Below are 12,013 nucleotides of genomic sequence, written 5' to 3'. Positions count from 1 at the left end.
ATGCCCTGTTCGAAAGAGGGGTTTGCGACCACGATTACTCGGAAGTGGATTATCTAAAATCGAAAATTCAAACAAATTTAGTCAATATATTAAATTATCCAGTCCTTGGACGAAGGGTTTTTCGAAATATTTATTTAGGACAAAATGGCAAATGTTCAAACGTAAAATATCGAATTTCGATTCCGGCCGAAACCTCTTAAGTTTCACTAAAGTATTTCCCTTTCTGTAATTAAAGAGTACCTACTCGTAGAAAACACTGTAATCGCGAAAAACCAAGTTTTGTACTATAATATTGCCACTGGCGCGTAGAACATTTTCGAATAATTTTTTTTTTAATTTTGGCACTCGCAAGTGTTTTCTACAAGAATTCTTCAATTGTTAGAGTAATTGCAATTACAGTAATTACAGTATGTCTTGCCACATATTTTTAGGTACTAATTCAGTCCATGACCGATAAATCTTGATCCTCGCTTTGCAAGATACAACGATTGGCGATATTATGAAGATGGACGGTATTAGATACCTTCACCCTTCTTCCCTTGAGAACAGAAGCTAAGAAAGTGGAAGCCACGTGGCTAGTTAATAACAGTGAAATGGACATTATCGATCTCCAGATCGCGCTGCGGCTAAATTGTTACGTTATAATCGACTTCCGGCGGTCGGGGTGGCGATACATCGCGCGACAAGGGCAAGGGTGTACCGGGGGGGCAGGTGGAAAATGCCGAAGCAACGAGCCACGAAAATTATTGCGGCAATCTTCCGCGACGCTGGAGGATATGCGTCGTTATGGCGTGCGACCGGAAATGGAGGTTCCCCCGTGATACAACTCGCCGTTCCCTAATACGATACATTAAAGGGTACAAAGGGTCGAGTCGGAGCGCGCGGTATCCACGCGAGAAGGTTGGTTGGCCACGAAAACCGATGGGTTCTACGGGGTGTCTCGCAAGTAATATACACTTTAGTTTATATTACTTTATATAAATATGGCGATTTTATGGGGGAAAATAGAAAACTGTAAGTGGAAGATGTGGAATGTGATTCTTTTGTAAAAGCTCCGGTTGTTGGGAAAATTTTGTTTCTATATTTTCTGGATACCGTGTAGTGAAAGACATTTTTTGGTGATCTAGGGGTAGGTAAGTACCATTTGGTAAGGGGGGCGTTTGCGGATTTGGAAGTACACCCTGCGGGGTTCCACAAGCGTTCCCTTTACCTTATGGTACCCTTGAAGGCCAAATACTCTACTTGTACGTCTACACGACGACACTTTTGTGTCTAGATCGAGTGTATACGACAGTCAAAAAAATTTCCAAAGCATTTTCAAATTGTTGTTGCGAATAGTTTTTACGTCGGTTATATTATTTAGTCTTTACTAGTCATCTTTACTTATTGAGGTTATTTATGGTGCAAACCGACAAACACGTAAGATGGAAACATGAAATGGCATCTCGTGTCAATAATAGGGATTCATACATTTTACGAGTACCGATTATTCACCCCCATAATTATTATGAATTTATTAAAAAATTCGATGCAATTTTTTTAAATAGTAAATTTACAATTATTTTTCAACTGATTTGAATATAGATTTCTTATATTAATATACTCATGTAAGAAGTACTTAATACCTAAAATTTGGCTGTTCGTATGTTCGGTAACAAGAAACTACTTATTCACGGCTTTGTAGCTGACACGCGTAAAAACATTTATTAATTACTTAACTATATGTTATGACATACATTAGCTAAACCATCAGCAAGATGCTTTGAATATTCACGAATCGAATTCAATATTTTTAACGCCCGTTCCGAACCGAAAAAATTCATATTTAAATATAAAGGATAAAGTGTCAATAATTGGAACTGGGTCGCTAATTGGAAGATTTACCTAATAGCTATGTCTATACTCAAGTACGACTTCGAACACCCAAGGGATACGAAGCCCTTACTTTATGGTACACCTTTGACTACCAAAAGCTCTACTTACAAAAGAGACTTCCTTTTCTAAAAAAAAATAACTTTGAAGATTTAATGCGTGCACTTAGACGCAACTTCGAGAACTCAAGAATTCCACAAGCATCCCCCTTAAAATATTATACCCCTCGCCGCAAATCTACACTAAATATTCCAACCAAGCATCCCCCACAACGAAGCCTTTTATTAAAAACTTTTATTCCACATAATCAACTAAATTTCGCCCCAGGAGTTACCACTTTACTAGCTACAGGACACCCTGTATAAGCGGGGAGCGACAGAATGTCTGCCGGGGCGCATCTCGCGAGCCGTCTTTCACGGAACAGAAATCACGGGTACTATTGCAGCTGCGGGCCCGCAATATATCGCGACCCGTCCTGATATAAATATGGATAGGGAGGGGGACAGGGAAGCGTAATGTCGACCGATATAACTTTCCGCCTACGGCGCAATAAGAAAGGACGATACGCGACCGAGAACGCTAATGCTACCTTGTAATATCTCTCCGTTACGCGGCTATTGACTGGCTACGACGGAAGTATTGGCTTTCCGAGACCGTTCGGGGAGCAGTAAGTCTTTTCTTCGAGGAATATGTATCTCCTTGGTGATCACTCGGGAAGGGGGGGAAAAGTATTAATGTCAGTGGGATGCTTCGCGTGGTAGTATCCGCTTTTGAGTATTGACCGTTCCCTGTGGGGCGTGATATTGTTGAAAGGCTTCACGTAGCGATACGTGGCTCGATTATTAACCATCGAGCAGGTGATAGTACTGTTAGGAGCCTTGACGTAGCACAAGAGATTTTATGTAGCTTCGTATTTCAAAATTTAAAGCCTTATTACCACCAGGTACTTTGTAAGAAGAAAAGAAATCTGGAATCTATTGCTTAAATAAAGAGTGACCCCAAAAAATAGACTCTTGTTGGTCCCACGATTTTTTAACTGAATTTTATGCAAAACGATACCTTATGATGAGACATCAATCACACGAAATTTTCAAGTTGAGGTGACAATTAGTTTCTGAGATAGAGAGGTCAAAGAAGGGAAAATTTGTTAACGCGTCAGCCTATACGATAATTTAAACAATTATTTCCAGGGGATTTGCTGACTGCTAACAACGAATTTGAACTTAGATTTTCAAAATTCAAGAAAAAAAATAAAAATCATGAAATATAAATGACTGTGTAGTGGGTGCTTTTTTTTTAATATCGTCCACCATATTGAATCGGCCATTGTGAGTTTTGCTGACAGCTAACAATGAATTTGAACTTAGATTTTCAAAATTCACAATGGCCGATTCAATATGGTGGACGATATATTTAAAAAAAGCACCGACTATACAGACATTTATATTTCTTGATTTTTATTTTTTTTTCGCGAATTTTGAAAATCTAAGTTCAAATTCTTTGTTTAGCAGTCAGCAACCCCCTGGAAATAATTGTTTAAATTATCTGACTGGCATATAATTTCGTACATTCACGCGTATGGGTTGACGCGTTAACGAATTTTCACTTCATTGACCTTACATATCTCAGAAACTAATTATCACCTCAACTCGAAAATTTGTTGTGATTGATGCCTCATCATAAGGTATCATTTGGCACAAGATTCCATTCCAAAATCGTGGGAGCAAAAAGAGGCTAAAAGAGGCTTCATTTTGGATCACTCTTTCTATAATCACCTAATAAATTTTATTAAATTCCCATTAAAAATATTTTTATCCCTTCAAGTAGGCTCCCCCCAACGTTAAATCCTGAGTCCACCACTGTTGAGTGGTACCGTTTTGTCAGTGATACATATGAAATAAAATTAATTTGGTTCACGGAAAGTCAATTGGAGTATTAATATGCCAATAAAACTTTGCGCAACATCCGAGGTTGAAATTAAAAGTCCCGGATATCAACAAAAATGTAGGGAATCCGATAATCCGCGGAGGATTCAGCGATATTAATGAAAAGAATGGGAAACATCTGGAGGCCCGTAAAATCCGAGCGCAGCACGGTCCATCGGACTTAATACAGTATCGGGGTGAAATTAAAAACTTACCCTGTCTCGAGCACGAAAGTATCCACTATAAATTCCATACGCTCGGCCAGCCTGTCGTCCCGAGGCATCGAAGGGGGCAAGAATATTGCGGGAATTCCGTCGATGCCTTCGGCGGTATACCCCTTGTTAGCGGAAAATTGAGTTTAACTGCAAGTGCCCATTCGCTTGACCCCTTCCCGTCACGGGACAGCGCCGCCCACACTCTCTCGTATTTCACTTTCGGTATCTCGCCGCGCGAGAACTCCCGCCGTCCAAGGACGACCTACCCCATTCAAAAGCCACTTGCAAACTAAATATTTTTAGTCTGGAATGGGGCACCTCCGCGATAACACAAAAAAGAAAACATTGCGATTATTATTATCAGAAATTCCACTGATACTTGGATTCCCTCTTCAAATTTTTCAAACCACTCTGAACTCTAAATTTGCCCCCACCAAATTTTAAATTCCACCACATTTGGGTTCAATAATATTAATTTTTCGCTCTGAAGTTATTATGATATTATATTGGTAACCATTAAGATGTTTGTTACGCTTTTGTCTTACTCTGTCGCGGAAAGTACCAATCGGTCCACACAGCACCCGCGCCGCAAAAGTATTTAGGACTGAAAGGGTTGTATATATTATTTAGCTGTATATATTATTGGGCTGTAACGCTCGCTTACTTCGCGGTTCCATGATCTTACCTGAGGAATTTCGGCGATCAGACGGCTTTTCCTGTCTGAACGGAGCGTTATCCTGTGGCCTCCTAGCGCGCTATAATTCTTACATACTAAACTATTATCCTCTGATCTAGTATGTCTAGTTATGCCTCTGATCTTGTATTTAATAATAAGTCCAGTATAAAGAAAATATAATCTGTAGTGCAAAAGGTTGATACATCATTACAGTAGTGTCCTCAGTATTTACTTTTTTCTAATGGAACATGGTAAGAAACTTCCTACCAGCAACAGGTGCACGTGGCACTCTCCATTTTTCTTAATTTTTAGGAGCTTCGCCGTGACGCTCCACAAAATTCTTCTTAATTAGAGAAATAACGGGGCAGTTTTCACTCGACGCGTGAAATTGAAGGTGTTAAAAGGCCTCTAACTTTCCGCCACTTCCTTTCGCAGAGAGCGCAGGACCAGCGTGTGCACGGGCAGACGTTTTCTTTATTTCAAGGCTATCGTACAAATGTAGTCACATAGAAACACATGGAACACATATATGTGTATATATATGTATATATATCTATTCATGTACAAAGTGATTATCACAAAATCTTCTCGTCTATACATCCAAGGGCCAGCTGTGCCCCCCAAGCGGGGAGCAATACAGTCGAGGGAAGCTGGAAAAGCTTCCCTCGACCCAGCCAGCGCGAATTCGTTTCAGTGTAAAACAGAAAAGTATAATAAAAGTATATATATGTATAATAAATCGAGCGAGTATGATCGGAAGACGGATCCATCTTCGAAAAGCAACAATGAAAAGAGCGATAACTGATCGCGCGATCGACGGAAGAGGCACAGCGAATGGATAAACGAAACAGGGAAGAAAGAGGAAAATAGTAACCTTCCCTTTTATTTTCTGTTCACATTTCTCCGTTGCAATTCAATCAAGGGTTTCGAGTATCATGGCCGTGCCTCTCCCGGTAGCTGGCAACAGCCAGGCGTATCTATCGCAAGATACACGAAACTTCGAGACAAGCCTCCGCAGAGACGTTACATCTAAAAAGAAACATCAGGATAAAAAGAAAATACTGAAAGTCAAGGCTAACACGTTCACAGTACGCGGACCCATACCAGTTAAACGCCGCGTTCCCCCCCAAAAGAAGAAAGCACTCGAGGTGATCAGTTTCAAAGACAAACACTGTACAGCGAGCTCTACTCAAACAACGGATGGACAATAATACTGCAGACCCCAACAGGAAACGAGGACAAGGTTCGGGAGAGATCAGGCTGGGAGGGTGCAGCTAAGGAAGCAAGAAAGACAAACACCAAAATGCAAGAACTATCGATAAAATTCTCCATATATAAAATATCTCGACCACTATCATCCTCCGAAATAGAAGCGGATTAAACAAAACGAAAGTCTGTCCCCGGAAGCGCGCGCTCCCGCCTACTCGATAGACACAAGCCGGGGGACAAGTGGATCGAGGTGGTCCCGATTCGCGCGCAGATTAGGGGACCGTGAACGGGTTGTGGTGGCCGTTCACGGTGGGTTGAGGCTCCACCCAGCAGCTGGAACAGTGGATGATGGGATACATCATCTGCATTGGCACGTACTCGACGAGGTAGGAGTGTTGCTGGTTCCTTGGTACAAACTCCTTCGCAAGCGGGTTCAGCGGCGGGGTGATGGGCAGCTCCGGGACCAGGCTGAGGTGGTACCTGAGAGTCTCGCGGCTCATACAGTGGAGATCGGCGAGCTCCAGGTACCTGTGCCACAGCTTCCGACAGGAACCAATAGTTAAGAGGGCGACTGGATCGCCTACCACCGCTACCAGGCACTTGGCGCGCGTTATAGCTGTGTTCAGGAGCCTGGGGTTCGTCAGGAAGCCGTAGTCCTTCACGTTCCTCTCTGCAGCGTATCTGCAGCAGTTCCTCGTGCGGACGGTGCTGATGAACACCGCGGTGAATTGCTTCCCCTGGACGTTCAGCACCCTCTCCACGGAAATGTCGGCGAGCTTGCGCTTCCGCAGCTCCACCCGTATCCTCTGCACCTGCTCCGCGTAGTAGGCCAGGACACCGATCGACCCCTCGCCGTACGGGCCCCAACGGTCCGTCGGCCACCTGTTCTTCAGCTCCACCACGCGACTCACCAGTTCGGAGGCCTCCCCCGCATGAGCGTAGCCAGTCGAGTGCATGCCCTGTTGGCAGACGAGCGAAGGATTACGCTGGAACAGTGGGACTCCCTAACACTTTGAGCGGCACCTCTGAAATATTTGGGGACAATTACGATGCTTTGAAGAAGCTTTCCAATGGGACGCAGGTCCCTTGGCGTGATAACACGTCGAGACCAGGCAAAGCGTTAGGTTCGTGAAGTATTCAGTGCTGCGCGTGATGTGACAGTGGCTAGTGGAAATCTGGTAAGGTTGTGGAAGCAATGACAGCGTAACAGAGTGTGGTAACACTGTACCCTTTCTCCCCAGTGGGTTACTAGATTTCTTCCAACCACGATTGTCGAGTGTAGAGCACCATTCACATTCGACTAAACCGGGGTCATCTGTGTATACAGGGGACGGCCATCAGAAAATTGTGCTACTTTTGCATTAATTGTCTGAGTGTAGGCAGCCCACTCGATACTAGCTACTCATGTGGCGAATATTGCTACGATATTTGGTAATCACGCAATAAAACCCCTGTCTAGACCATATTCACAAACTTTTATAGAAAAATTGCAGAAACGAATGCCATATGCAAAGTGGACTAGTGACCACTCTAACATATTCACGGTCACCAGAATCGAGTGAGCTGAGCGTATACACGGCACGTAACGCTGAGCGTACATGCAGTGAGTGGTATCGAATAGATATTGAAGTAATAACGAAATTAAACCACAAATTACGGGACATGCAGTTCAGATAATCGAAACGTACCTGCACCTCCTCCTCCTGGACAGCGAAGAAGGTCAGAGGCTTGAGGACGGGATGCTTGGCCAATAAATTACTGCCAGGCTTCACCACCCCGTCGTAAAACATTTCAGACGTGAATTTAATGATGTCCTCGTGGGCGCGGTAATTCTGACAAAGATGTATCCTGCAAGGATGCGTCTGCGGGTACATCCCGTAGATCCTCTCGAGCAGGCTGACTCCTAGCCCGCGTTCGTAGGCCAGGTCGCTATAAATTTCAGGAGCGAGCTGCATTTGATCGCCGGCCAGGATTAAGCGTGTATGTCGACCGGCCAACGACAAGGGTATCAGCACTTCGCACTCTAACGCCTGTGCAGCCTCGTCTATCACTATATGAGTGAACGACAGGTTCAGGCACGTCAGAGAGCTAGCTGTCGCTAAGGTGGTGACGATTAGACCGCAGTCACGGAGATCCTCGTCGGTCGGATCGCGGAACGTACCATTATCCTTCATCAGGCTGTACTGTTGCACCACTGGATGCACCTGAAATCGCGCAATGAGGTCGGTAGGAGAGACTTGACGAGGGATCAACGATTTCATCTCCTTAGGAAACATACCGTGTTCTTGGCCCTGCCTTTGTAAAAGATCCTAACTGGCTTCAGTCGCGGGCAATCCTCTGTTTTGTACCAGGGGTCAAAGAACTCTTTGACGTACAGATCTGCTGCGCTGTTACTGTGGGTGCAAAGGAGAATCTTGTGCTCCTGGCACTTGGTGAGTAACATACGAAGGGCCTGGGCAATGGTGAACGTCTTCCCTGTTCCAAATGGCCCGAGCAGTAACACAGGTGGCAAAGAAATGTTCGTGGAGGCCGTCATAATAGCTACAGCTCTTTTCTGCTCTGCGTTCAGTAGAGGATTCAGTATAAGCCAATCCCAATTCTGTCTGAAAGTGGACGCATTCATGTCCAACAGATCCAGAATGCTCACATCCTGCATCTGCGTGTGAATACTGTTCAAGAACACCAGCCCCAGATCAGGGAGGCTGTCTACGGCTCTGTGCCATTCGCAGAAAGGGAGACGGTTCAACACGAATTGCACTTGCACCTGCAGATCTGTATTGACCCCCAACTTCAGCATATCTACACAATTCTTCGACAGCCTGACGTATATGGTTTGCACACACTTGTCCTCTATATGGCCCTCAAACACCGTGGGCACGTCTGAATTGTTGGATAGAATCTTGAAAAGTACGCTATTGCAACCTCTCAGGAACAGCCTGCCACTTTTTGTATCTTCTGAGATACTGCGGCTTAGCGGCAACTGTGATAAAAATTCGTCATACAATTCTCTGGGGATTTATTGTAAAAGAAATACGTTAACGGTAGATTTAAATATATACAGCTGTGCGACTAGGCGCTAATCGAACATTGTCTTTCGAAATGCGAGAGGAGCATAGAAAGAAAGAGAAGTAAATAATTGCTAATAGTAATCGCACCTGGGCAAAGAGCTCACCAGGCGGTGCATATTTGGCAACCGTGGATGCATCGCCCGTAGAAACCAAAATATAATGGGAAACAAGGCGCATATGCGAAATTTCATTGTATCTGGCAATTTGTTCGTGTCTAGCTAATTCCTCCACGGTGATCAATTCGTGAAGGCGACCTCTGTAATTCTCCGGCGTCAGGCAATCATCCGTGAGGGTCTCCTGAGTTAAGAAAAAGTTGTCTCTGTCGGGATACGGATATATCATAGACAATTTCTCCTCCATCGTATCTTTCGGCGGCACGAATGGCGATTCGAATCGACAGATCTTCAACGCTTTGTTAACCACTGTCTTCGGGTTTTGGGAAAACTGATAGTTTGTGGCGTCGTTGATTCTCGACAAGTCCTCCGGTGGTAAACAATCCATGCAAATTCTCCTGAGTACCACAGGATACTCTCCGAAATAAAAAATCACATTCTGACGATACGTGCCATACTGATTGGCCACGAAGCAGACGTGCACCTTGAGGCTGTCGTTCCCTGCAACGTTCGTCGCCTCTACTTCTGTGTTACACCATACCTGGCCGTTCGTGATACCTATATCGCTGGTATCGTTGCAAACAGATTTCAAAACGAAATTCTTGCGATTCTGATCCAAAGTCAGCGCTATCCTTTGCAATCGTTTACCTGGACCAAGTAATAACCGCCATGGCGTCAACTCTGTCACATGGGAAGGTTTAGGAAATGCTATCGGATCTTATTACAATGCTTCGTTAACAGCGAAACTCAAAGCGACCTATATCAAAGTGATCGGACTCGGTGCCCGTGTCGCACTGACGTGCTACTGCTTTCATAGGATGGTAATCTGAACTTGAACTTTTATTGCATGACGTTAATTCACCGATAATCCCTTCCTAATTTTATTCTTGAAATACAAAACATTGTTAAACGTTAAGCGACCTATTTGGCTCTAAACATCAATGTTATGACCAACCAGGAATGGGGACGTAAACAATGGCACTTACCGCGCGCCAAAATCTGGAAAGTCCAGCAGTAAGCGGCATTGGTTTTCGTTGTGCGACAACAAAGGCTCTGTTCGGAGTATATCAACACGTCCTCCGGTGGTTTACAAGTGACGATCCCTTCGGGATTATCCGACTTGATCCAGTCATGATGCACTCTTTCCGCCAAGTCGGATGGAAACAAAGACCTAACCTCTCCGTTCAACTGAACCAGACGGTCGACCATGATCGCCATTTAAAATTTCGAGCACTTGCCAAGGATTCGAACACTTGCCGCTACATGACACGGTGGCTGCAGGATTTCTCGCGTTTTCGAAACAAAGCACAAACGCATTACGCGAGCGTTCCACTACCGTCGACCTACGACGAACGCGACGCTCCCGACTACTGACAGACCACTGTGCGCTGCCGCGCATGCGCGACCCGCGCGCGCGTCCGCTTCGAACGCAGGTCGCGACATCTAGCGGTCGTTGCTGCACTAGCGAGCTTGACGACGTGTCTCGCAGCCTTACCGGCGGATAAAGAAACGAAGGTGTTATTAGAAATTAGAATATTTGGAGGTTAATTAGGGGAGCGAAAGTGCTATTAGAAATTAGGATACGAGGGATTATTTATGGGGGCGAAGGTGCTTTTAGAAATTAGAATATGGGGGATTAATTATGGAGACGACCTCTAGGTGAAAGCTAATTGGAAGATTTCCTATGAAAACTTAGAGCAACCACTCGACTACTTAACGGCTTCGTCGCGTACATGTATATTTAGTTGCACGTAGGGATAAATTTTTTAAACTGGAAACTTTAGGAGTTACAGAATATGGCACTTAAATAATAATTCACGAACCACCGCAAGAAAATTGATGAATATTTTAATAACAACCCGCGGAGACTGCAATATGTACTACTTTGCAAACCCCTTGGAGGATCGGCAATGAAAAAGGTACGACGTGCAAAGGTCGAGGAACAAGGGCCGCGGCGCGTGCCCGTCAACAACGGAACGCAACACCGTGAACGGCACCCTCCCACCCCCCAGATTTCCCGCGGGGAAAGTTCGAAAACGGACAAATGGTTTATCCCCGGCCGCGTTGCAAGCTGGTCAGCCCCCGTGACTGCCAGATTCCCCGACATTTTTCCCCTCCCCTCCGTTCCTCTTCCGTTCGCGGCATCGAGGTAAATGGAATAGCCTGGTATCAAGGGGAATACCTCGAGCAACGCACGAAATGGTCGACGATTCGAAAGCTTTCAACCCATCAGGGCTAACCGCGGTCCCCGCTCCTCCGCTACTGCCACTTCACCCTTCGCGCTGAGACTCTTCAACCATCCCACCCCCTGTACCTCCCCTCCTGTCTCGTTCTATCTACCTTGGGGAGCATCCCCGCGCTGGGCCGCGGGGATAATGGCGATCGTCATTTAGCCACTTCCGGTGGTTCGATAACGCTGCGCGATTTACATGAGAATCTTCCCTGGAATTTCCATGAGACTGCGTGCCGCGGGAAGGGCAGACGGCACTCCGTCAGACTCCACCACGACGGTCGTTCTATTCCCACCCTTGTTTATTTCGTTTCTGCTCCCTCGTTGGCCAGATTGCAGATGTGCACTTTCCTCGGGCGCGCGCTTTCAATCGCGTCTTTTGGATGGTTGATCGCTGCGTCGATCGCGGAGGGTGACCGTCTTCTCTGATGTGCGGGGTGATGGGGTTGATCGGAGTTGTTCGGAAAGTTCATAGAGACGCAACTCAAGAAATTGTTATGTTCTTTATTTCAAACGAAACTTATTCGAAAGTTCCGAAGTGTCATTTGAAAGGAAAAATGTCAATTTCTTGAGTTTGAAATTTCGTAGATCGCAAGAGAGGGGGATGAAGGGTCGTTGTGGGGTTCGAATGGATTCGACTGCGCTCCAGTGAAGTTGACCAAGTGCAATAGGGTGGAGAAGTGAATCCAATGGGATCGAATGGAA

General features: G+C 45.2%; 2 protein-coding genes across 5 annotated transcripts in view; one reads left to right on the top strand and one right to left on the bottom strand.

Moving 5' to 3' along the window:
* Ph4alphaefb (prolyl 4-hydroxylase subunit alpha-1) overlaps positions 1-12,013 on the top strand; it is a 216,296-nt gene that overhangs the window by 180,937 nt on the left and 23,346 nt on the right. The gene's annotated exons all lie outside the window — the stretch shown is intronic.
* Positions 5,143-10,466, bottom strand: LOC143378875 (putative helicase with zinc finger domain). The gene is made up of 5 exons (XM_076830938.1): positions 10,065-10,466; positions 9,053-9,726; positions 8,176-8,877; positions 7,586-8,101; positions 5,143-6,856 (listed from the first exon to the last, which is right to left on the bottom strand). The coding sequence occupies exons 1-5, from the start codon at positions 10,294-10,296 to the stop codon at positions 6,170-6,172; spliced, it is 2,811 nt and encodes a 936-aa protein (XP_076687053.1). The 5' UTR covers positions 10,297-10,466; the 3' UTR covers positions 5,143-6,169.

Source organism: Andrena cerasifolii, chromosome 2 (genome assembly GCF_050908995.1).
Source record: "Andrena cerasifolii isolate SP2316 chromosome 2, iyAndCera1_principal, whole genome shotgun sequence".
NCBI classification, from domain to species: Eukaryota; Metazoa; Arthropoda; class Insecta; order Hymenoptera; family Andrenidae; genus Andrena; species Andrena cerasifolii.
The sequence above is the reverse complement of the archived record's forward strand: the minus strand, read 5'-3'. Positions and strand labels throughout refer to the sequence as shown.